Source organism: Vipera berus (genome assembly GCF_964194415.1).
Source record: "Vipera berus genome assembly, chromosome: 1".
Taxonomy (NCBI): Eukaryota; Metazoa; Chordata; class Lepidosauria; order Squamata; family Viperidae; genus Vipera; species Vipera berus.
Window position 1 is genome coordinate 265983551 of NC_138202.1, and position 24939 is coordinate 266008489.

Sequence of the window (24939 nt, forward strand, 5' to 3'; positions counted from 1 at the left end):
CATAGTTCTTGATAATCCTTCTCAGTTTAGAATTTATGAGTGATTTTTAATATTTAAAAGTAAATGCTCAGTTATTTATTGCTAATTAATGGCATAGTGGAAAGCTATAACTTTTGCAACATTTTGGGATCCCTTATTTATTCATCTGCATTTTATTTTTTTAATCCCTTCTTTCAATCTCTGATTTGAATGGTTGTTTATATCTGGCATAAGCTCCTCATCTCTGGCTTTGCCAGTCTGAACAAGCTAGTCATACAAATATAGAATGCAGAAGTATTTGAGAAATAAAAGCAGCATGAATTATTAAGACATAAAGATGTGTGTTCTGGAGAATACTAATGAAGTGAAGTATGGTGACATATGTTAATCATCACTGCAATTACAAAAACGCAGCCATTTTAAGTAAATGAAGGAGTCATCTGGATGAAACTGACACTACGGTGATTAGTTAATTAAAGATCAGCTATCAAAAAGAGATCTGCAATAACTATTCCACGTTTTCTTAGCTTCTATTCACCTTCTCCTCGAGAAATGGCTTTATTAGTGAGAATGAGAAATATGTAAATGTGTAGATCTACTATTTGTAGACTAAGCAGAAGCAAGGGATCAAAAAAGGCAAGATGGCAGTTATGGCCCTGTGATCAGACATTGCATGCACATAGAAAGGGGTGGAGCTTTGGCCACACTGCAGCAACCACCAAGACACAACTGAGAAAAAGAGTATCTGTGTTTTCAGCGTTTGAAGACCATCTGTCATGGCCATTGGGGTCTGACTCAATTGCAAAGCAGGCTGCTCCAGGCAGTCACCTGCCCCCCTCCCAATAGTTCCTCTTGGGATCTATACACCTTGCTGAAGTATGCAACTCATGAGCAAACAGAAAGATGCTGAATTTACCAGCAAGGTTTGGCCATAGCTGTGCAGACTCAGCAAAGAGTATTAAGCGGTTATAGAAAAAAAGGGTCTTTTGCCTATCGTGACATTTTCAATCAGGTTATCTATGACATTGGTTTGTTGACTCATTATGAGTCTCTTCCTTGAACTGGCTTTGTAAATCTTGATTTTGGACTGCTCTACTTTAGGGGTGTCAAACTGCCAGCCCGCAGGCCGGATGCATCATCCCGAAACTGCGCCCACCCCAGCTCTGGCAATGGGAAAAAAGTCATGATACGTTGTGACAGGTCACGTGACATGGCGAGTTTGACACCCCTGTTCTACTTGGAAATCCACCTTGCTTAGCTAAGTCTTATCTAGAATTAATTGCTGTTTACCTGCTACCTTGCTATTGGGATTTGCAGAAGAAGCCTTTCCCTTAACACTCCATGTGTTTTGGAATTGTGTCTGCCTTATGTAGGAGTGCTAAAAAAAAAAAGCCAGCATGCAAAACAATCATTTCAGAAATAGGAATATGACCACCATACTCATTCCTTTCTTAGTACAGGTAGTCCTCAAATTATGACCACAGTTGGGACTGGATTTCTGGTTATAAGTTGTTATGGTTGTAAGTTGAGAGACACTGATATGACCAGACTCAATTTTATGACTCTTTTTTTTCAGCGGTCATTAAGAAAATGCCCTGGTTGTAAATGCAAACCAATTCTTCCAAATGTGCATTTCTGGCCAGAAACTGGCCCAAAAAAAAATGCTAGAAACAAGCAAAACAATGTCATAAATTGCTGTCAAGTGATATCTGGCTCATACTCAAAGATGACACAGTAAAATCCGATTGAGTTATTTGTTTTATTTGCTTACACCTAATGGACAGAATCTTGCCAAACTAAAGTTATAATCCTGTACCCTATCCTGAGAGATTCTAGGGTGTGGCTACCCAGAACCTCTTCCTCCCTCACCCATTTGGCTCAGGACTACACACACACTTAATCTGGGCCTTTCTCTGTGAAAATTCTGTGTTGCTAAAACTTTTTCCACTGCTCCTGCAGGGGCACATTCCATTCTATATGACTGCAGGATACTGCAACCAGGTGCAAAGGTGAGCTGGTTGCCAAGCACCCAAAATGTGGTCATGCAACTATGGGGAGCTGGCACCATGTTTTACAATGTTGTATGAACTGCAAAACACCCATTAAGGGTTCATTGTAATTTCAAAAAGTTATTAAGCAACCAGTGGTAAATTGAGGACCACTTGTAAAACTATTGCTGATCTAAACAACTATTTGTTATCTCCTCTAAGTTATGCTTTGGAATTATAGACATTTGCATGAGAGAGGGCTAATTCGAGAGAGGGTTAATTCATTATTGTCACAACCTAGCTTGTACACATAGAATCTGAGAACTTTCTTCTTTGTATTTAACTACTTATTTAAATAAATATTTCTATAGGGGCACCACCCGACTCTGGAGCTTGTTATTCTTCAAGAAATGCCTCAGAGAAGATAGGCTGATACTGTACATTTCAAATCTCATCTGGAGTTGCATGGCCATAATGGAAGGAATAACAACAAATAACCTTCTATTTCCATATTTTAGAGATGAGAGTTGATCTGTAGGAAGACCAGAGGTACTAGTGGTAAGGAAGAGTAGGGGGGAGTAATTTGTGGTGGTGGGGAGCCCAAAGAAGGTGGACTTTCTCAGTGAACCTTGCTTTTTGCAGATGAAGCAGTCTGGGCAAAGTTAGCTTGGAAGCAGGACCAGCCTACACTTCATTGCTTGGTGCTATCCTCAGCTAAAAGGTATATCTTGTTGATATATTGCTACCTTGCCTTCTTAAGACTAGCAAGGCTTTTCAGCCTCCATCTAAATATTTACATTCATCCTGAATTTTCCATGGCTCATTTGGTGGTTTGCTGTGCTGCCAAAATTCAGAAATGTTTAATTCTAGATATTTTTTAAAGAATTATTTTCTCAGGATTTGATAAACTAAGGGAGGAAATAATCACAATCATTCTCTAGCTGTCTTTCATCTGTAAATGTTTAACCTTTTTCCCTCCTTTTTAACTGGGTGCTACAAAAGCTTAAATAGAAGCTGTGCAAATGGTAGCAAGAAAACCAGCTAGTTTAAACATTTTTTTAAAAAAAATATCTCATTCCTCAGCAATAAATCATAAGAAAAAAAATGTTTCATCTAACTATCTACCGGTACTTAAGAAGTTGGCAGGCCACAAGGTTAAATGGGCTTTATAATATCTTTGTCTACAAGTGGCCCTGAAGGTGGCAAGGAAATCAGTCACATTGAGGCAAATCTGGGTGGCCATAACAAACAACAATAACATGCTTTTAGCAAGAGCAAATCAGAAAGTTCTTGCCTTCACAGGTGAGTTTGCACACCATAGTAAGGTATGAATTGGTAAGTGACAAATATTTGGCTTTGCACAGTACATTAGGCCATCAGATAAGTCCCCTAGTGCCACAAATGGGAATGCAGCCTCTGCTTTTAACAGAATAATACAGTTGGAAGGGACCTTAGAGGTCTTCTAGTCCAACTCTCTGCTCCGATTGGAGACAGTATACTACGGATGTCAAACTTGCAATGTCATGTGATGTGTCGCAATGTATTATGGCTTTTTTGCCATTGCCAGCAATGGGGTGGGCGTGGTTTTGCTTTGATGCATCCAGCTCGCAGGCCAACAGTTTGACACCCATGTCCTATACCACAGGTCTGCAACCTGCGCCTCCGGAGCCGCATGCGGCTCTTTCAGCCGTCTCCTGCGGCTCCCAGTCCTCTGCCATGTGCAGTCCAAAAAAAAAAGGGGGACTAAAAAAGTTCAACCAATCAATTCAAATATGCAGGGTAGGTGCATATCTCGCCTTGGCTCCACTCTTCAGTCAAACCCTGTTCTGCGCATGCGCGCATGTACGCGCATGTGCACACATTTTTTGTGGCTCCCAGTTTTTCCTTTTGTGAGGGAACCGGTTCCGAGTGGCTCTTTCATTGTTTCAGATTGCTGACCCCTGCCCTATACCATGTTAGACAAGTGTTGTCCAATCTCTTTTTAAAAACCTCCAGTGTTGTATAGCACACACAAGTGAAAGTTATTCCACTGAATAATTGTTCTAACTGTCAGGAAATAGTCTCTATCCATTGCTTCTTGTCCTGCCTCCAGATGCTTTGGAGAATAGATTGACTCCCTCTTCTTTGGGCCAGCCACTTAGATCCTGGAACACAGCAGCTATCATGTCACCCCTAGTCCTTCTTTTCATTAAACTACTAGACATACCCAATTCCTGCAACTGTTCTTCATATGCTTTAGCCTCCACTCCCCTAATCATCTTTGTTTCTCTTCTCTTAGGTTTTGATCCATTGGGGTGAGCCCTTCCTAAATTTGTTTTTCTGGGCTCCTGTCACTCCTGTCCGATTGTTTCCTAGACAGCATCTTGTCTCCCCCTTTCTCCCAAGGTAGTTCATACTTTCCATTACATCTGCAGACTCTCGTACCCCAATTGTGTCCAATAAGTGTAGGGAACATAACTCTTAGATAATTTTAGAAAGAATATGCTACCTGGTGTGATTTGTCCATTTTACATTTATTTATTTATTTATTTTTGTAGAGTCTTGCTGCTCTCAGAGCTTGGTAGTTTGCTTTGGGTCTCTATATAGCAATGGGAAAATAGTGTAGAACTTCCAGCCAGCCTTGCACAAAGTATCTTCTTCCCACTTTCAATGGATGCTCCCTCCTTTTCCCATTGCAACCACTGTATCCCCTTTTTTCTGACCTTGCCTTCCTTTCTTTCACAAGGTTTTTTTCCCCCAAAGCTAAAATTCCTGCTGTACTGACAGGAAAAGGAAAACGCACTTCCGAAGCATATACACTTCGGCACATCATATTTGTTTTTAAGGCCTCCAGTAATCAGAACTGAGGGACGCGGTGGCTCAGTGGGTTAGGACGCTGAGCTTGTCGATCAGAAGGTCGGCAGTTTGGCGGGTCGAATCCCGAGTGCCGCGTAAAGAGTGAGCGCCTGTTACTTGTCCCAGCTTCTGCCAACCTAGCAGTTCGAAAGCATGTAAAAATGCAAGTAGAAAAATAGGGACCACTACGGTGGGAAGGTAACAGCGTTCCGTGCGCCTTTGGTGTCTAGTCATGCCGGCCACATGACCACGGAGACGTCCTTGGACAAGCCCTGGCTCTTCGGCTTTGAAACGGAGATGAGCACCGGCCCCTAGAGTCAGAAACAACTAGCACGCATTTGCGGGGGAACCTTTACCTTTACCTTTAATCAGAACTGAGCACACTGATTATCAACATGATTAGAAAACAACTGATAACAGGAACTGAGAGTCAGGCAAGCAGCTACGTAAAAATCTTTTCTATCTACCGTAAAGGCAAATCTTAACTACCGTTTAATTAAATGTTATAGGGACATTATGAACAAAAGGAGCCACGTGTCATCCACCTTGTGCAAGCATTGCAAAGGGAAGGAGCTATATCCCTTTTGTGTTTCCTTTCAAAATGGTTGATGTGTACAGAAAGTGTGACACACACACCCCTCCCCTGAATGGCCCAGTGTGACTTGTGCTGTTGAGCAAACAGGCCAGATCAACAAGCTTGATCAGTTAATATGGAACTACTAGACGCTTGTTTAACATGCACAGTGTTTGCACATTACATAAATTGTGAAAAGGTATTGATGAGCACTACTAATTACTCTCTCTACAGAAATGACAATCCTTCAGTTTTTTCCCAAAGAGTCCTTCAGCATGTAGGGTATGACTGAGGTTTTGAAACAGATCCTGCAAGCTGTTTTTGTTTTTTATCTTTTCATTTGTAATATTCACATGAATTTGGGTTGATGGTTAGTCTTTTTTTCCCCACAGAATGATCTAATAATTTCCTGGCTTTTATTCTCAACTAGCTGTTAAATAAAACCCTCATAATAACAGACACCATGCATCAGTGATTGTAAGTCACTATTTTTGGTGCCATCATAATTCAAACAGTCACTAAACAATCAGTTGTAAGTTGTGCACACCTGAATGGCTACTTTTCTTATTGGGGCTTTAATAGATTTTTACACTGTTTTATTTTTTGTTTTTAGTTTCAACAACATGCTTTAATTTCCTGACACACAGAACAGTTCTTATTGATCAGGTTTGACATCCAACAGACATTGTCAGAATTCCTTGTGGAATTGACAGACTATAAATGTTCTAATCAATAAAAATACAAATATTGTCTTGAACTAGATGGGATGGATGAAGTGTAACAAAATGATTGCCTCTTTTATTTGTATAGAATAATAGCATTGCCATCTTTAAATGCAGATGCATTTCATATCCATTAAATTATGCTCATTCATATTAATTTTGGCATGGGAAAGAGACGCGGCTTATAAAACTTGTATTATTGGAAAGCAAAAGGGTGGGGAAGACAAGTAAGGAGACAAATTCTATAAACATCTCTAGTCCTGTAGTTTGAGGCTCATGGTTAGGGAAATCCTTCCTTCTTTATGGAAAGATAGCTTAATCTCACAAGAGATGAATAAAATGCAACATTGTTTAAAAAAAAGAATGAACAAATGAACAAAAATGCTTAAGTAATCACAGCTAAATTGGAAATGATCTAAATAGAAATCAGTTAAAATTGAAGGGAGATAAAAAGAAAGAACTGCAAAAGAAAATCCCCATAAAAGACAATTGGTTGATCTAACTCACAATTTAGAGGAACTCCGCTGTTAAGGATTCTATAAAAATACTGAGCATGTACCGGAAACAAAAATACCAGGGACAAAACCATTGGACTTAACCACACAGAACAACAGAGGTTAAACTGAATGCATAATTCTGAATGATTGCTATTACTTGATTGCTTAGGATGGCTGGTTCTGAAGCTAAAGTTCCCTGTCCACTTTCTTAGAATTTTCTTCCATCTTTCTGTCGATTTGCTGCATAATTGGAGAACATGATTTCTTTTCCTTCACTAGCCCCAGTATCCAGCTTCTCTGAAATTCAACTACTTTTGGTTTGGAAAAGACAAACGTTTTTATTTCTATAATGGGGAGGAGTTGAAATTATTTCCCCATGTCTGTGTGACAACAAAAATGATCAGTGAAAATGTGTATTCAGATTCAGGCATTGGCTGGCTGCTGGCTATCTTTGGGTGTGGGTGCCGGCCTATTAATTACAGAGATAGTGATTACAGATTACCCTTATGATGCTCAGGCATAATAAGGCTTTCTTGGTTTGGGGCTAGTAGAATATGTAAATCCACCAAGAGCCTTGGTGGAGCAGTGGGCTAATGCCTCCTTAAGTAACACCAGCTGCCTGCAATTAGTGCAGGTTCGCATCCCACCAGGCTCAAGGTTGACTCAGCCTTCCATCCTTCCGAGGTAGGTAAAATGAGGACCCAGATTGTTGGGGGCAATAAGCTGACTTTGTAATAATGCCGCTTGGGGGGGGGGACGAAAGCCCTAATAAGCAGGCATATACATAGAATGAAGGCTATTGCTAAGCACATTGATTTGTGCTTAGATTGTAAGCCACCCTGAGTCTTCGGAGAAGGGCGGGATATAAATGGGATTTTAAAAAAATATATATTGTGATTTGTAAACATTATAATTGACTTCAATTTGAGAACTGGTAAGAGTCCAGCTAGGTCAAGGAGTGGAATTGGAGAAATAGAAATCTTGCCTTATTAAGTTCAATCTTCCAGAGCTTCAGCTAGTTTCAAATAAAGAGCTTTCATCTTAATAGAATGTACTTTTAAAACCATTGAATGTTTGGACATACCATATACAAAGTAGATCTCTCTCTTAAGGAATGGAAGATTTTGAAATATTACGCCATTTTCACGGCAACTAATAAAATAGTTGAAATTAATGGATATTGATTTTTTTAAGCCATGGATTGAAAATTTATGTACATTCCAACAATATATTTAGTATATTGCCCATCTCCCATAAATATTTTCTGTGCTGTCCAACATGTCAAATTAAATATCTTTACATAAATTATATATCGATATCAATATTCATATTAATATTATATCATTTTAACTTAGCAGTAAAAATGAGGGTAACATATTTCTGCTTTAGCATTTTAAATATTAAAATAATTTATATTCCATCCTTACTCCCACAAATAAATTAAAACATTAAAGGCATCACATTAGAAACCAGTAGAGTGTAAGTTTCTGCATGAATCCAGTTGAGTGATTTTGACCTTCTCTCTCTCTCTCTCTCTCTCTCTCTCTCTCTCTCTCTCTCTCTCTCTCTCTCTCTCTCTCTCTCTCTCCCTCTCCCCCCCACTCTCTCTCTCCCAAGACAAATTGAAAGACACAAAGCAAAATAATATTGCAAATGTTATTCCTAAATAAATTGAAAATAGAATACTTATAAATCTCCTCTTAAATTTAAACTCATCTTATTCTCGGCAAGCTATAAACCACTTTCTCATGCCAAGAATTTAATTACATTTTCAGAGTTTTACAATTGTGGCCTCACTCTAACTTCTTTGGCTGCTACCTTAGACTTTTTTTTAGTAGGCTTAAATAAAAAATAGTCTGTCCAGCTCTGTCATTGTGCTGGTAATAAGCAAACATTTTTGCTTAACATTTTTGTCCCACCCAAATCCCCAGATCAGAAATAAATCTTACCTCCAGAAAACAATTTTCATTAGCTAAGTCAAGAGCTTTCTTGTGTGCCAAAATAGCCCAAAATATCACTCATCAGCCATTCAACCTCAATTAACTGAAGCCAGTCCAACCAAGTCTGAATTTCATTTGCAGCCTGATGCAAAGTCTTAACTAACATGATGACGTCAGTATTAAGTATTCAGACTAGATAAGCAGATGATAAATCTTTCCAGGCACAAGTTTGCTTGCAGTATAGAGGATGTTAATAGGTGGTTTTTTTAAAAAAAAAATCAAATGTGTATCAAGACCACGAAAATAAATATGCCAAAGATAGGCAGTTATTACCACTTAATTTGCATATCTTACAAGCACATTTCTCATGCTGTTTATGAAAAGTTTAAATATTGAAATCTAACTTAATATTGAAATTTACTTACTTAAAACTGTCAGATAGTTGATTGTTCCTGATTAAAATTGAAACATAATGAAAATTTGCAGAATGATTATTATTTATTCAAGTTTGCCCCTGGACTGCGAAATTACAGAAGCATTTCAAGCATATTGATGATAATATTATACACTAGCTTAACTCTTAAAGCACTACTGTAGGTTCACAGGATTTAATCTTCATCCTTCAGTTTATCATCAGGGTTTATAATACTTAATATTTAATTAGTATTTCATTGCTAAATTGGGCAATGGTTTGCTCAAGATCTGCATCGTTGTTTCCAAAAATAGTCATTTTAAAAGCAGTTTGCTGACAGGGTTTTAAGTATAACCAGCTTGTCTCCTTCCTTACAATGCTGTAGAACTGAGCAGTTTTGTGATTCAATTCTACAAACAGAGAAATGCAGCCAACAATTTCAGTCTACCAATAGTATAGTATCAAACAGTAGAATGGATTCCTTCAAATCTGGACGTAGGTGTGGATGAAAACCACAGTTGTAGGAATGACGATGAGATGTCCACTTGTGTAGCAAACTGTTTAATACAAACATTAATGTGCTACTCAGAAATAAGCCCTATTAAATTTAACAATAGTTACACACATGCAAGAATACAATGAATCAGGATATCAAAAGCAATTCGTTGCCATTATATTTTATTCTGAACAGGGATATTTTTCCAGGTTAATACACAGTTAATTAGCTTTTGTAATCCTAATAATTTTTGAATTTGCTTTGATTTGTCAGCTTATCAGTTAAAGGCTATTATGCATCGTTTTGAAAGCACTGCTTTCTAAGGAACAGAGCACTGTGGACAGGTGCTTCTTGTTTATCCTGGCAACACCCAAAGGTTGCTATGCAGGCATACTGACAAAAAGAGATTTCTTTTGGCCAGAAGAGGACTATAGCAAATTATTTTCATGTTTCAAAGCCAGGAACACTTTCCACTGAGTTTCTTCCTTCTTTAAGAAAGCATGCTAAACTGGGATAATGTTCATAAATTGATTTATCAGCCTTTTAAGGTGTTAATAATCTGTTAAATCAGATTTCTTGCCTCATCTTCTTGCATGACAAATTTGATTGTTTGTGTGTGTGTGTGTGTGTGTGTGTATTCAATCAATTTTAAAGCAATGTTGACTGTCACAAAATAGTGTTCTTCTGTTAAATCTCAAAGGAAGGATTTACATTGGTCTTCCCTACCCTGGCATCCTCCCAATGTGTTGGACTATGAATACCATCATCCCTACTGGAGTATGTTAAGGAAGGATGTTTTATAGCAGTTTATACCAAATAGGTTATTTAGAACAATGTTCAGCATGTGATAGCTGGTTAAGGTTCAGTCAAGGCCAATATTTTTTTAAAAAGGCAGACAAGGACTGCAACTTTAGTCAGATCAATATCAGACTGGATTTCAAAGTTCAGCTCCCTCAATCACATCAATGATCTGTCTCAGCATATAAAATGGAAATACCATTGATTTCCAAATGTAAGACTGTTACTTATACACTGACATTGCACACTGTGATACAAAAGTAAAGCAGCACATCTAAATTTTCCCATGTAGTGGAATTTTTATTTCTTAGTCAAGAATGACCCCACTTTTCCAAACAGGAAGCATCAATTTACATTTTCTGTATTCTCAAGGGATGCATATGTGCACACACATACACACACACACCACCCACACAATACCCCTATAACTTGAGCCTGATGTCAAGGTTCTGACTAATGAACCCAAACAAAGCAGAACTCTGAAGCATACAGTTTCCTCAAAGAACATCTTTATTGGATATATAATATCAGCACGATCAAAAGTGAAACAAACTCTAAATTCTCCCATCAGTTACAAAGTAATTAAAAGTAACATTTCCCTCCCCTTGACTATGCTACAGATCACGTGAACCAATTACAGCAATTGGCAGGCTTTTCTTCTCTTCTCCTCTTGCCTCCGATGGGAATGACCTTGGTTCCCATGGGATTCACTTCATGTTTAGTTTAACTAGAATACTTATTGCCCCCACCCCCCATCCTTTCAAGCAGTGTGTCAACTGATAACTGGAAAAATGGCTTCAGCCAGGTTCAGTCCAGAAGTTGACACCTGAGTCTAAAGAACCAGGTCAATAAGGCTACAAGAGCATTTTTGCTTCTTTGCCATATCCTGCCTTTCATTACATCTTGCTTAAGGAAAAAAATCTTGGTAACTCAAATGCTAGAATATTTTTTTCTTCCATTTCATTTGATTCTATGAATTATTTTGCCCACGATTGCTGCTTATGAGTAAAAGTATTGGTTTGCAGAATGCATGCATTCTAACTGATCACTCTCCATCTTTTGCTGATCCTTCATTGATCCTTCAATCTGAAGTTTGCATAATTTCTTAGCTAATACACTTATAGTCTATAGCAGACATGTCAAACTCACGATGTCACGTGACATCGCACAATGTAGAGACTGTTTTGCCATTGCTGGAAATGGGGTGGGTGCGGCTTCTGCATGACGTGTCCAGCCTGCAGACCGGCAGTTTGACACCCCTGGTCTATAGGCATTTTTTTCTTCAGCCTAGTTTCACCATACCTTTTCATTCATATTTAGATTCCTCTTCTGCATAGCCATATTAATTATAATAATAATAAAGTTGGAAGGGACCTTGGAGGTCATCTAGTCCAAACTCCTGCTCAGGCAGGAAACTCTATACCATTTCAGACAAATGGCTGTCCAATCTCTTCTTAAAGATGTCCAGTGTTGGAGCATTCACCACTTCTGGAGGCAGGTTGTTCCACTGATTAATTGTTCTAGCTGTCAGGAAGTTTCTCCTTACTTCTAAGTTGCTACTCTCTTTGGTTAGTTTCCATCCATTGCTTCTTGTCTTGCCCTCAAGTGCTTTGGAGAATAGTATTACTGATGGCAACTTTAAAATTCTTCTCAATATTTGAGAAGCCAATTGATTGCCTTAATTAAAATTGCACATGTTTTCAATTCTTACAAATATAACATTAATGGAGAATAATTGTAGCTCAGGGTTGAAATGGGTCCTTGGTGCTCTCTGAGCTTGCTTGTTTTCTTGCAGACATTTCATTACCCTAGCTAGGTGACATCATCAGTGATGTTACCTAGTTAGAGTAATGAAACATCTGCAAGAAAGTAAGCATGCTGAGAGAGCAGCAAGAATTGCTCAAACATAAAATTCCTCTCACCTCTAGGACATGATTATTATTTTTAAAATAGCCCCAAATAAAAGAGCACTGACAATGGGTGGGGTGAAGGCTACAGTCAACTATGTGAGTTTTGACTTGCATGGATTATCATTTTCAAATCAAAAAGTTGGCATAATTCATATTACAATCTAAGCCAGGCTCAATAAGTCAACCCAGCCCACTTCCTGGTTGAAAATAATGAAAAACAAAGAGGTTATAGCAGTTTCAGTTTTTTTCATTCTTGATTATAAAAAAAAACTGAAGTCTGGTTTTCTGGTTCCTTGTGATTAGACAACTGATTCTTGCTAAATGTTCCCCAGAACCAATGGGGACATAGTGGGTCATTTCTGGGTCTGTATCTGAGATGAAGAGTTAAGACATGAGGTACAACCTGGATCCTAACTATCTGTTGCATTTTAAAGTGGCTTCAAATATCTGACCTAATCAGCTCTACCTGAGATGATCCATATATATCAAGCTGTTTTTCTTCCAGGAACCTTGTACGTAGAATAACTATTACATTGTTGCACCTTTATTAGGACAAAGCTCAAGAGATTGTATTCCTTGGGATTTGTCAACATTAAACATAGCATCAGTATATTCATCACCAATACATCACGCTACTATAAATGACAATTGAAACAGTAAAAGTATCAAGCAACTGATTTATTGAGTTGTGGATTCAACCTTATTCGGTACTGTGGTTTTATTGTCAGTGTACTAGGGTTTATGTGCAGAATCCTGTTCATACCATCTTCCAAAAAGTGTTACAGTTAAAATGGCCTGAGAGATATTGTTCTGACTGATGAGTCGTCCATCTCTCAAAACCTAGGAATGAATGAAAGATTTTCAGTAATACAATTAGTTAAATAAGGTATAGATTTCTCCAATTAGCTGAATCAAGGCATTTGTAAAGTAGGGGATTAAGAGGAGACATAGTTCTTATATTTTAGGTTTAATCGACAAAACAACTTTAAGAAATGTGGAACCTTGTTTCTTAACAGCATCAAAAATGCTTTATGATGTAACTACCAGAGATGGCTAAATTAACTGCTCTAATCAAAGAAAAGAATACATTCAAATTTGGAAAATGCTTCTGGATGTCCCATATGTGCTTTTTCAGGAGGCAACTGGACTTGCTTGTTTTTCTTTGAACACATCTCTCTTCTCATCCAAGAAGCTGCTTCAGCTGTGACCGGATGGTGGGGAATGGAAGGATTTATATTCCTTGCAAAGAAAAACAAGGAAGTCCAGTTGCCTCCTGGATGACTTGGATGACTGAGTATCCTGGATGACTTGGATGACTTGGATGACTGAGAATCTCCATAGACATTTTGCTTCTAGATGTTGTTTTTGAGATGGGGAAAAAAATGAAACTTTGGCTTTGGCTTTTGCTGATTAGTTAAGTTTGTTGTTATAATATTAAGTATGTAAAAGTAAGAGGTTGAGGTTATCTTATGTTATTCTACTAAGCTAAAAAGAGTCAGAAGCCAATGCTTTCCTTCTTCTTTTTCCCCTTTATCCTACTCTTTTTCCTTTCCCCTCCCCCCATTTTCCCCACTACTTTCATTTTCATTTGTATGTTATACTTTGATAAATTTAATAAAATTATAATTTACAAAAACCACCTTACCTGAAAACCTCCAGGAGCCAAACGAATCCCACTGAGTAAAACCTCTGGGAAGACGTAGTTTGTGCTAAATGTGCCGCTGAGAGAATAAAATTCAAATATGGAGTCTGCAGTAGTGGTTGGCTTGCCGCAGGTCTGAATGTGTGTACCTTCACACTTCAGCAAAGTGCAGATCTGGAAGGAGAAGATAACAAAACTTGGCAAAGTACTCATTATGGAGGAACTAGGTTGCTACTATCAGAAAAGGAACTGCAAACCAGTTGTCTTAATTTCCTCCATAGGAAGGAACTTCTGTGGAACACACTCATGTGAATGTTGGTGGCTGGGGGAGAGGCACGACTGATTGTTGACACAGACTTAGCAGATGAAGGCACAAGTTCAGCTTGGCATGAGAGGAATTCCTGGTGTCATGGTGACCAAGGACTTGCAGCTATATACATCTCAGTATATCAAGGTTGTCAAAGTGGCCAGGGAAATAAATATGTCTCTGCCAGGTGCCAAAAAGAAAATGTCTCTCAGAGCTGCCTGGAGGTCAATAGCCTAGAAGTAAGGGGAGGTAAAGTGAGATGAAGGAATAGGCAAAGCTTATTGAGAGAGGCTGTTCCAAAGAGGAATACTACAACTGGAGCCACCACTGAAAAGGCCCGTTCCTAGATGGTTGCTTGTTTATTTCATTACAAAATCCCAAATTTATGGTGGACCTCAGCCTGACAGAAATAGCCTATCATTTCAAACACAACTTCTGATTCCATACATTTGACAGGCTCCAGGGAGTCATCAGGTGTAGTGTACAGGCGGGTCAGCATTCTGTTCAAAACAAATGTCCATAGCATCAGGAGGGTCCTTTATCCAAATATTCACAGCTTATTGACTCCATATCAATATGCCCAGTGACTGTTATCCAAACATATCCTTGCAATGTATTCTTGCATGATTACCATTTTGGCAGCCACCAAAAGTGTCCATGAAAATAAGGCTCGTTAATTAGAATCCAGATAATTAAAGGATGAAAGTAAATATACTATTCTTATGGCAGCCAGTGTCAGCTTCCTACAGGACATGGTAATAAAGTTTCCAGAACTATGTGTGCTGGAACATTACCATCCATCCTCCCAAGAATAAAAATTTAGGACTTACTTTTGTTCTTGCTCATAGAGACTTTCATTCATCATGTGTATGATGCAGCCACAAAGTGATTCGATTGGATTGGTTATTTAAACTAGAAAAGTGTACTTAAGCTTCCAAGTGAGATAATGAGAATAAAGTGCTGAAATTTATCTAGACATCAGCCTGCAAATTTAGTGGGCATCTAGTCTTTTCATCTTTCCCTCTTGCATTTTCCCCCATAAAAAAGAGTACCTGTAAGTAATATTGTCCTTCAGCCTCATGCAAATCATCGAACGCCCCTAGCACATAAAGTTCATCTTCTAGTACCGGTTCTTCCCTCATCCTGTAGCTTAAATGGCAGCAGAGACTGTTCTGGCACACCGTAATATTGTCAGCTTGTTTTGTAAGCTTAGAAAAGGTGAATGGATCATGGAAAAGAAATTCAGTGAAAGTAGGGTACTCATGAAACTTGTCAATAGTTGTGGCATACGAGCTCCAGTTAACAGTAGGAAGAGGGGTGGGGAAACGAGAAGGATGGGAATAGATTTCCGCAACCAAAAGGTGCCCGTTCATCAATTTATCATCATAATGATATGCTTGGGATCCAGATGGTGTGTAGATACCACTGCCTAAAAATGACAAGAATAAAAGCCATTTTTCTCATCCTGTCTTTGCAAGACATACAGTATACATTATTTCTTCTAACCTACCCCAAACATATTTAAGAAAACAACCCCCCAAAATACACACATATAATTCTGAAAAAAGACCAAGAAATGTATTCATATAGCCAAGAATTTGCCCCAAGCCATTCAAAAGCTTTCTCTTTTCCTTTTTTTTATACTTTGATGAGCAAGAATAGAATAGGAAGAGACTACATTCTGCTTAAGGAAACAGTAGAATTCCAGGCTCTCACAAAAATTTAAAGAAAAGTTGTATTTATGATCAGCAATGCAAAGAAATCAAGCAAAACTTGGCTATTACTACAGGATCCAATCTGGTTCGATCACCGGGACCAGCCATTTTGTCTTCCAAGCTTTCGGATTCGTACTGGAGCTCATCTTCAGGAAACTTCGCTCTAGCAGTGTGTGTGCTTTGGGACGTTCTGTGTGTGATATTTATATGGTGCCTGCTGCATGTGACTTTTTAGATGTTGATTGGGGTGTTGATGACTAGCTATTAAGTCATTGTCTGTTGTTTGCTTCTACTGCAAAGCCTTCGCCTCCTAAGTACTTGCACCATATAAATACCACACAAAGTGCACACTGCTAGAGAGAAGTTCCCTAAAGATGGGCTCCAGTGTTGTTGTTAGCTGCGAAGTCGTGTCCGACCCATCACAACCCTATGGACAATGTTCCTCCAGGCCTTCCTGTCCTCTACCATCTTCTGGAGTCCATTTAAGCTCACGCCTACTGCTTCAGTGACTCCATCCAGCCACCTCATTCTCTGTCGTCCCCTTCTTCTATTGCCCTCAATCTTTCCCACTATTAGGCTCTTTCTCCAGTGAGTCCTTCCTTCTCATTAGGTGGCCAAATGAGAAGGATTTGAGTTCTGACCTTCTAAAGAGCCTTGAGTTCTGACCTTGAGTTCTGACCTTCTAAAGAGCAGTCAGGGTTGATCTCCTCTAGAACTGACCAGTTTGATCGCCTTGCAGTCCAAGGGACTCGCAGGAGTCTTCTCCAGCACCATAGTTCAAATGCCTCAATTCTTTGGCGCTCAGCCTTTTTTATGGTCCAACTTTCACTGCCATACATTGCAACTGGGAAGACCATAGCCTTGACTATATGCACTTTTGCTGACAGGGTGATGTCTCTGCTTTTTAGTGTGCTGTCTAGATTTGCCATGGCTTTCCTCCTGAGGAGCAAGCGTCTTTTAATTTCTTGGCTACAGTCCCCATCTGCAGTGATCTTGGAGCACAGGAAAATAAAATCTGTCACTACCTCCATTTCTTCTCCATCTATTTGCCAGGAAGTGAGAGGGCCGGATGCCATGATCTTGGTTTACTTAATGTTAAGTTTCAACCCAGGTTTTGCACTCTTCTTCTTCACCCTCAACAAGAGGCTCTTTAGTTCTTCTTCACTTTCTGCCATTAGAGTGGTATCATCTGCATATCTTAGGTTGTTGATATTTCTTCCGGCAATCTTAATTCCAACTTTTGATTCATCTAGCCCTGCCTTTCTCGTGATGTGCTCTGCATATAAGTTAAATAGGCAGGGTGACAGTATACAGCCTTGCTGGACTCCTTTCTCAATTTTGAACCAATCAGTGGTTCCGTGTCCAGTTCTCACTGTTGCTTCTTGGCACACATATAGGTTTCTCAAGAGACAAATAAGATGGTCCAGTATGCCCATCTCTTTAAGAACTTGCCACAGTTTGTTATGATCCACACAATCAAAGGCTTTAGCATAGTCAATGAAGCAGAAGTAGATGTTTTTCTGGAACTCCCTAGCTTTCTCCATGATCCAGCATACGTTGGCAATTTGATCTCTAGTTCCTCTGCCTCTTCGAAATCCTGCCTGTATTTCTGGTAGTTGTCGATCCACATACTGCTGGAGTCTAGCTTGTAGGATTTTAAGCATAACTTTACTAGCATGAGAAATGAGTGCAATGGTGCGATAGTTTGAACATTCTTTGGCACTGCCTTTCTTTGGAATTGGAATGGAAACTGATCTTTTCCAATCCTGTGGCCACTGTTGAGTTTTCCAAATTTGCTGGCAAATTGACTGTAGCACTTTTACTGCATCTTCTTTTAAGATTTTGAATAGCTCAGCTGGAATACTGTCACCTCCACTAGCTTTGTTGTTGCTCAGCTTTTCTAAGGCCCACTTCACTTCACATTCTAGGATGTCTGGCTCGAGGTCAGTGACCACCTCATTGTGATTATCAGGGACGTTAAGCTCATTCCTGTATAGTTTTTCTGTGTACTTTTGCCACCTCTTTTTAATCTCTTCTGCCTCTGTTAGGTCCCTGCCATTTTGGTCCTTTATCATGCCCATTTTTGCATGAAACGTTCCCTTCATCTCTCCAATTTTCTTGAAAAGATCTCTGGTCCTCCCTATTCTATTGTTTTCTTCTATTTCTTTGCACTGTTCATTTAAGAAGGCATTCTTATCTCTTCTAGCTATTCTCTGGAATTCTGCATTCAATTGGGCGTATCTTTCTTTTTCTCCCTTGCCTTTCGCTTCCCTCCTTTCCTCAGCTATTTGCAAAGCTTCCTCAGACAGCCATTTTGCTTTTATGCATTTCTTTTTCTTTGGGATGGTTTTGGTTGCTACCTGTTGTACAATGTTGCGAACCTCTGTCCATAGTTTTTCAGGCACTCTGTCTATCAGATCTAATTCCTTAAATCTATTTGTCACCTCTACTGTATATTCAACAGAGATATGATTTAATTCATACCTGAGTGGCCTAGTGCTTTTCCCTACTTTCTTCAGTTTAAGCCTAAACTTTGCAAGGAGAAGCTCATGGTCTGAGCCACAGTCAGCTCCTGGTCTTGTTTTTACTGACTGTATAGAGCTTCTCCATCTTTGGCTGCAGAGCACATAGTCAATCTGATTTCTGTGTTGACCGTCTGGTGATGTCCATGTGTAGAGCCGTCTCTTGGGTTGTTGGAAAAGAGTGTTTGCTATGACCATCGTATTCTCTTGACAGAATTCTATCAGCCTGTGCCCTGCTTCATTTTGCACTCCAAGGCCAAACTTGCCTGTTATTCCAGTTATCTTTTGGCTTCCTACTTTAGCATTCCAATCCCCCATGATGATAAGAACATCATTTTTTGGTGTTAGTTCTATAAGGTGCTGTAGGGCTTCATAGAACTGGTCAATTTCATCCTCTTCAGCACTGGTGGTTGGGGCATAGACTTGGATTACTGTAATATTGAATGGTTTGCCTTGGATTCGAACTCCAGTGCAAGAGTCCAAAAGCTTGGAAGACAAAACCACTGGTTCCGGTGACTGATCCAAATTGGATCCTGCAACGTTATCCTGGGACACTACTGTATATTCACCTTCATTCATAGGCTACTACTGTTTATACACCGAATCAGAGATTATTTGTAGAAGCACAATAAAGGAATAATAATATTGTACTCTGTATACTACAGTGATGGCAAAGCCTTCCCTCCCCTCTGAATTTCTGCTTGCAGGGACCACTCCAGCATATCTTAATTTTGGCAAGTGTGCATTAAGGGATTTCTCAAGGAAGAGAATTCACAACCAGCTGGAGGTTCTCAACTGTCTGGTGAACAGAAACAAATATTCAATCGATCCTTTTATCTCAACCAATACGTTACCTGTCATTCTCAATTTAGGACTGTGAGTATTAGCTGCCAGAACATTGACCCGCATGCCCATGGCCCAAGCTGAATGGAATTCGATAGCAGTTAAATGGGGGAGGACGTTCATCCAGGCTGTAGGGAAAAGGATGGTGTCCACCGAGAGCTGGCTTACGAGGGCCACAGCGGGATCATGGAAGAGAATGTCAAAGCAAGTGAAGAGGCCAAATTTTCCAAAGGTGGTATTGAAGGTTACAAGTTCAGGCTCTTTAGGGAAATCAAATTGATGCTCTAGCTGAAACAGGTTAAGCTGTTAAAAAGATAAACACATTTAGGAAACAAGTGAGGTGCTTTTCAGTAAACATATGAACAGCATAACACTGACCTCTGCAAGTCATTTTAATTGAAAGTGAAAGTGTAACACATTTTAAAATAAGAGGAGGGGAAAATCCAAAACTTTTTAAAAATTCTGATTGACCTGTTCTCGTGGAACCTCTGGGCCTATTAATAATGTAGCATCAGGACCCACTGAGTGGGAAGATCTTCTTCATGTAACTGGGACATGAAGAGATTTGTTTTCCATCATATCCAAAAGTAAGCTGCATGAAAATACAGGAGACCACTATAAGTGTGTCTCCGTTACATGAAGAAGATCTTCCCACTCAGTAGGTGCTGATGTAGACTATAAACTGGAATTATTTCTTTTGGCTATAACTTCAGAAAATTATGATAAAAAATGTATACTTAATATTACGTGTATTAACAGCAGCAAGAATTACATTTGCTCAATATTGGAAAAATGAAAAAATACCATCTGAAGAAGATATAATTAAGAAAATCTTGGACTGTGCAGAAATAGATAGGCTTACATTGAAAATGAAAGGGATACAAGATACAGAATATTTCCAAATATGAGAAAATTTTTATAAATGGTTAGAAAAATGGAATAATAATTATTAATGTTAATATATAAACCCAGACAATTTTAAATATTTCCTTTAGGGCTCATTTTTGGTTTCAACATTGAAATAATCTTGATTATATATGTGATATCATTGGGTAAAACAAAATCTAGAGTAACTCTAAACAAATGGGGATATATGGTGGCTTCTGTTCTGTGAGATTATGGTGACATGCAGACAACAACAAATATGACTACCTGCCATTTGTGTCCCGGTTAATGTATACTTGAGTACCTCATGGCAACTCAATTAATGTGGCTAGTTTCTGGGCAATATCTGTTTAATTTGTACATATTTTAATCTTGTATTTTAGTCCTCAACATATATTGGTCATTTAGTGACCTCGACACTAAACAGTCATTTAGTGACCGTTCAAAGATACAACAGCTCGGAAAAAAGTGACTTATGACTGTTTTTCTCACTTACAACTGTTGCAGCCTCCCTATGGTTACATGATCAAAATCCAGGTGCTTGGCAACTGGTTCAGGTGCTTGGCAACTGGTCTCAGGGTCATTGATCACCTTCTGTGGCCTTCTGATAAGCAAAGTCAATGGGGAATCCAGGTTCATTTAATGACTGTGTTACCAACTTAACAAATGCAAACATTCACTTAACAACTGTGGCAAGAAAAGTCATAAATTGGGGCAAAGTCACTTAACAAATGTTTCACTTAGCAACATAAATTTTGGGCTCAACTGTGTCATAACTCAAGGACTACCTGTATTTTAAATTTTATGTTATATAATATGCCTTATTTTAATTGTGATGCTTCTGACGTGAACAAACATCACTGGGAGAAAACATAATTATTTAATATGTAAATCTGATATTGGATTGCATTCCAAAACTATAGAAGTTGATATTATGTAGAAGTTGAACTCTGACTCTATCAAGACTAGGTTTCAGCTAAATGATTATTCTAGTTAAGTGGAAAGACAATGCTTCAGGGGGCCAAAGAATGGATTCAAGACATGGTTCTTAATCAGTGGTGGGATTCAGCCAGTTCACACCAGTTTGGCAAAACCAGTAGCTAATTTTTTTGTTGCCCAGGCCCAGAATGGACTTCTGAAAGTAGCATCCACACAGAGAACCGGTTGCTCACATAGTTGAATCCCACCACTGTTCTTAATTGAGTTTGGAATACCTTCCTTTATATTGTAAAAATGAGACAACAAATATGTTTCCACATTTAATAATAGATTAAAAGCTGAGGTAATTAATACTACTTATTTTGCTTTTTTACCCCTTAAGCTTATTTTTATCATTTTTATTTTGTATTTATACTTTTGTATTATTTTTTATCATCATTAGATTTCTGTAATAAAAAAAGAAAACGAAAAGGGTGGAATGAAAGAAGGAAGGCAAATAGGCAGGCAGGAAGGAAGGAAGGAAGACAGGAAGGAAAGAAGGGAGGGAGAGAGGGAGGGAGGGAGGAAGGAAGGAAGGAAGGAGGAAGTGAAGGAAGGAAGGAAATAAATCTGCCAAATTAGAACTTCACCCTATATATCTGTTATGCTAAATCACTTTTGCTACATGTAATTCAGTTATCCCTCTGAAATCTCAAACTTGAAATATGTTCTAGTGGACATATTCAGCCTCTGATGTTTAAAATAAAATTAACTCATAAAAGAGGGTGTGCTTGTGTTTTGTGGGGTTTATGGAGAAATAACAATTTCTTAAAAAATAAAACTGTGAAATTTGTAACCTTACCTTGTGGTACCGTGCCACCAGCTTTCCTTCTGAATCAAAGACAACATTTGTGTTGTACTGGTAGTGGCCATCGCCAGGGCATTTTGAGTCGTTATTACTGCATTCCTTCTTATCACCCATATTGGCAACCACATAGATCGAATTGTTCTTGGCCAGACAGCTTAGCCTTTTTTGGACTGGAGCAGGTCCAAATCTAAATATGAAGAATCACAGAACTGAAGGATTAGTGCAACTGACCTTTGGGAGTCTACCTCCATGTGGAAGGACAAAATACAGAAAAAGACACCAAAAACAGGCAATAAATCAGAAGTGGGGCTATTTCTTTTTAAAATAGGAAAAAGAAGACGAGCCATGGAGGTTGGAATAGGTGAGTTTTAGATGCTGTAAACTCTTTTCTCTTCAAGCTATATTTATATGTTTTTTTTCTTTTTTCACTGAAGAGGAAAAGATGTTGAAAGCAATTAGGCACTTTCAATCAGTGGAACACCAGTTCCCTGGGGAAAAGATGAAATGAATCCTTCTGCCCCTGGTTCCCTACTGAGATTACTTTGAATTAGTAATAATATAATTTAGTAGGTTGTTTATCTCTCTCCCTCCCTCTCTCTCTCTCTCTCTCTCTCTCTCTCTCTCTCTCTCTCTCTCTCTCTCTCACACACACACACACACACACACACACACACACACACACACACACACAGACTGGAAAGGGAATCTTTTTGTTTATTATGAGAGCATGAATAGCACTAGGCCAACAAATTGCTTAAATATAGACTCCCTGACTTTTCTTAATAATAAAGATAAACCCTTTCAAATGTGTTCTATGCATTTCATAAGTAATTGGTGGCTTTTATAAGAGATGGCTATAATAAATACTTGGTAATTAAAAATAATTTCATTCCATTAAAAAGAATTTCTGGCTTTAAAGAGATCTTTTCCCCCTAGTTTTCTTTCACTTTGCTTTTCTCTGTTAAATGTGATTCTGTGCTCCAGACTTCCTTTTTTGCCAAATTATGTCTCTTGGGTTGCAAAATGCTGCCTTTTCTTGTGCCAAAATGTGATTTTGACCAAGGCATTGAAATTTAGCAGGGATGAAAAAAATGATAATACCTAGTTGCTAAGTGAGGGCAAAATATGGATAAAAATGCTTAGTTTCTTAAGGTCTCTGCAAGAGATGAGAATGGGTAGCAAACTAGATATAAATGATTCTGCCAACATGCATATATATATATAGGTAAAGGTAAAGGTTCCCCCGCACACGCGTGCTAGTCGTTTCCAACTCTAGGGGCCAGTGCTCATCTCCATTTCAAAGCCGAAGAGCCAGCGCTTGTCCGAGGACATCTCCGTGGTCATGTGGCCGGCATGACTAGACACCAAAGGCGCATGGAACGCTGTTACCTTCCCACCGTAGTGGTCCCTATTTTTCTACTTGTATTTATATCTATATCTATATCTATATCTATATCTATATCTATATCCTATCTATCCTATCTATCCATCTATCTATCTATCTATCTATCTATCTATCTATCTATCTATCTATCTATCTATCTATCTATCTATCTATCTATCTATATCACCTTACCTGGAGGATATATACAAATGATAACAGGTGAGGTCTAACGGATGCCTAAGTGGCATGTTACAATTCCTTCCTTCAATATGCATTGAGTTTGTCAGGGTGTACATTGTAATACTGAATCACAAACCTAAGAGAAGGCTGTGTTCAGTGTTCAAGTGCCTTTCAACGGAGGCTGCACAAAAGTAAAGCACAAGATACCTTTCAGGGTCAGTACATGGAATCCAGTTGACCTGTGGGTCTGGAATGTCCTCAAGGTAAGGATAAATGTTTTCTCTGGTGAAGAAAAATCCATATATGCCATCTTCTGGAGTCACAATGATATGTGCTCCCTGTCAAAAGAAATGAAGGTAAAGCTCCTTCCCTTGCAGGACAACCATTTTACCCACAAATGTATTTTAGCAAGTAGTACCCAGTACCTGTTTTGCTGCTTTTTGGATGGCATCTTCTAAGATGTCCATATTTTGATTCATCAATTTTAAGGCCTCTTCAGGGGAAACAGGCTTAGTTGTGGCTTCTGACAGTATGACTGCATGTTCGTATACTGCCGCAGTGTATTTGTCCAGTGCTAAAGCCTTCAGGCCTCCCAGGAGTATAAAAATAAAAGCATGCTGTAAAGATGAAGAGGAGGCCATTGCCATGTCCTTATAGACTGGGGAGAGAAAAAACAAGATTGAACAGGGAGATCTAGGGAGTGTTGGGAAAGATCACATATCTAGTCAGGTGATCCCGGATAGTGTGATTGCTTCAGCTGTTGTGCTGTGATAGAGTGTACCTTGAAATCAGTAACTACCCAATGCACTTTGAACTTTTTATGCTTCTAACTGTATTTCTGTCTTTTTGATTCTAATTCAAATGACCCAAAAGAAGAAACAAACATTTGAATCTGTATGGCTGGATTCAGTCTGAGCAAACAGACATATTATTGTGCTCTTAGTCTTCTTCCTCTTTAAGAAAAAAAAAGAATATTGCACTATTTTTCTATAAATATTCCAGTATTAAATATATAGCCTGAAATTTAGGTTCTCTAGATTACAGGCAGTCCTCAACTTACAAATGGTTGCTTAATGACCAAATTTACGACTGACCCTTCCCAAAAGCTACTTATGGCCCGATTTTGAAGTTACAGTGGCCACACTACTGACCCCTGTTACTGTCAAGTATAGTCTCCCAAGATTAATGCTATTGCCTCAGTTTGCCTTTCTCTTTTCTGGGCATGTGGGAACACTTCTAAACAAACATTTACAATGGAATACTTTTTAAAGCAATTATCTTAATTGGAAATAAAACATAAAAAAACCCAAAGCAAACAACCGATAACATTAAAACTTGTTTCACTCACCTTCCTTCTTTTGCAACTTCTTTTTGCTTTACTTTCTGTTACCAGAAGAATTAGAGGCTGTCCAAAATTATGTCTGTCTGAATGCCTGGAAGGGCGGTTACTTGTTTTTATTGCAATGTCCTTTTGATTTTGAGTTAACACATTGCTTTCCTAATACTATTAGGCACCTAGTACAA

At 38.6% G+C, this 24939-nt stretch overlaps 1 protein-coding gene across 1 annotated transcript; it reads right to left on the reverse strand.

Moving 5' to 3' along the window:
* Positions 1-12822: 12822 nt before the first annotated feature.
* VNN1 (vanin 1) lies at positions 12823-24933 on the reverse strand. Its single transcript, XM_081312781.1, has 8 exons — positions 24764-24933; positions 23841-24073; positions 23623-23753; positions 21846-22038; positions 19192-19483; positions 15153-15529; positions 13797-13967; positions 12823-12991 (listed from the first exon to the last, which is right to left on the reverse strand). Exons 2-8 carry the CDS (start codon positions 24060-24062, stop codon positions 12884-12886), a joined length of 1494 nt encoding a protein of 497 aa, XP_081168907.1. The 5' UTR covers positions 24063-24073; positions 24764-24933; the 3' UTR covers positions 12823-12883.
* Between the last annotated feature and the right edge of the window lie 6 nt (positions 24934-24939).

Coding starts and splice junctions, on each gene's coding strand:
- VNN1 (XM_081312781.1), bottom strand. CDS start 24,062: ATGGCAATGGCCTCCTCTTCATCTTTACAGCATGCTTTTATTTTTATA. Junction 23,754..23,840: donor TCCAAAAAGCAGCAAAACAG/GTACTGGGTACT, acceptor TTCTTTTGACAG/GGAGCACATATCATTGTGAC. Junction 13,968..15,152: donor AAGGACAATATTACTTACAG/GTACTCTTTTTT, acceptor TTCTCCTTCCAG/ATCTGCACTTTGCTGAAGTG.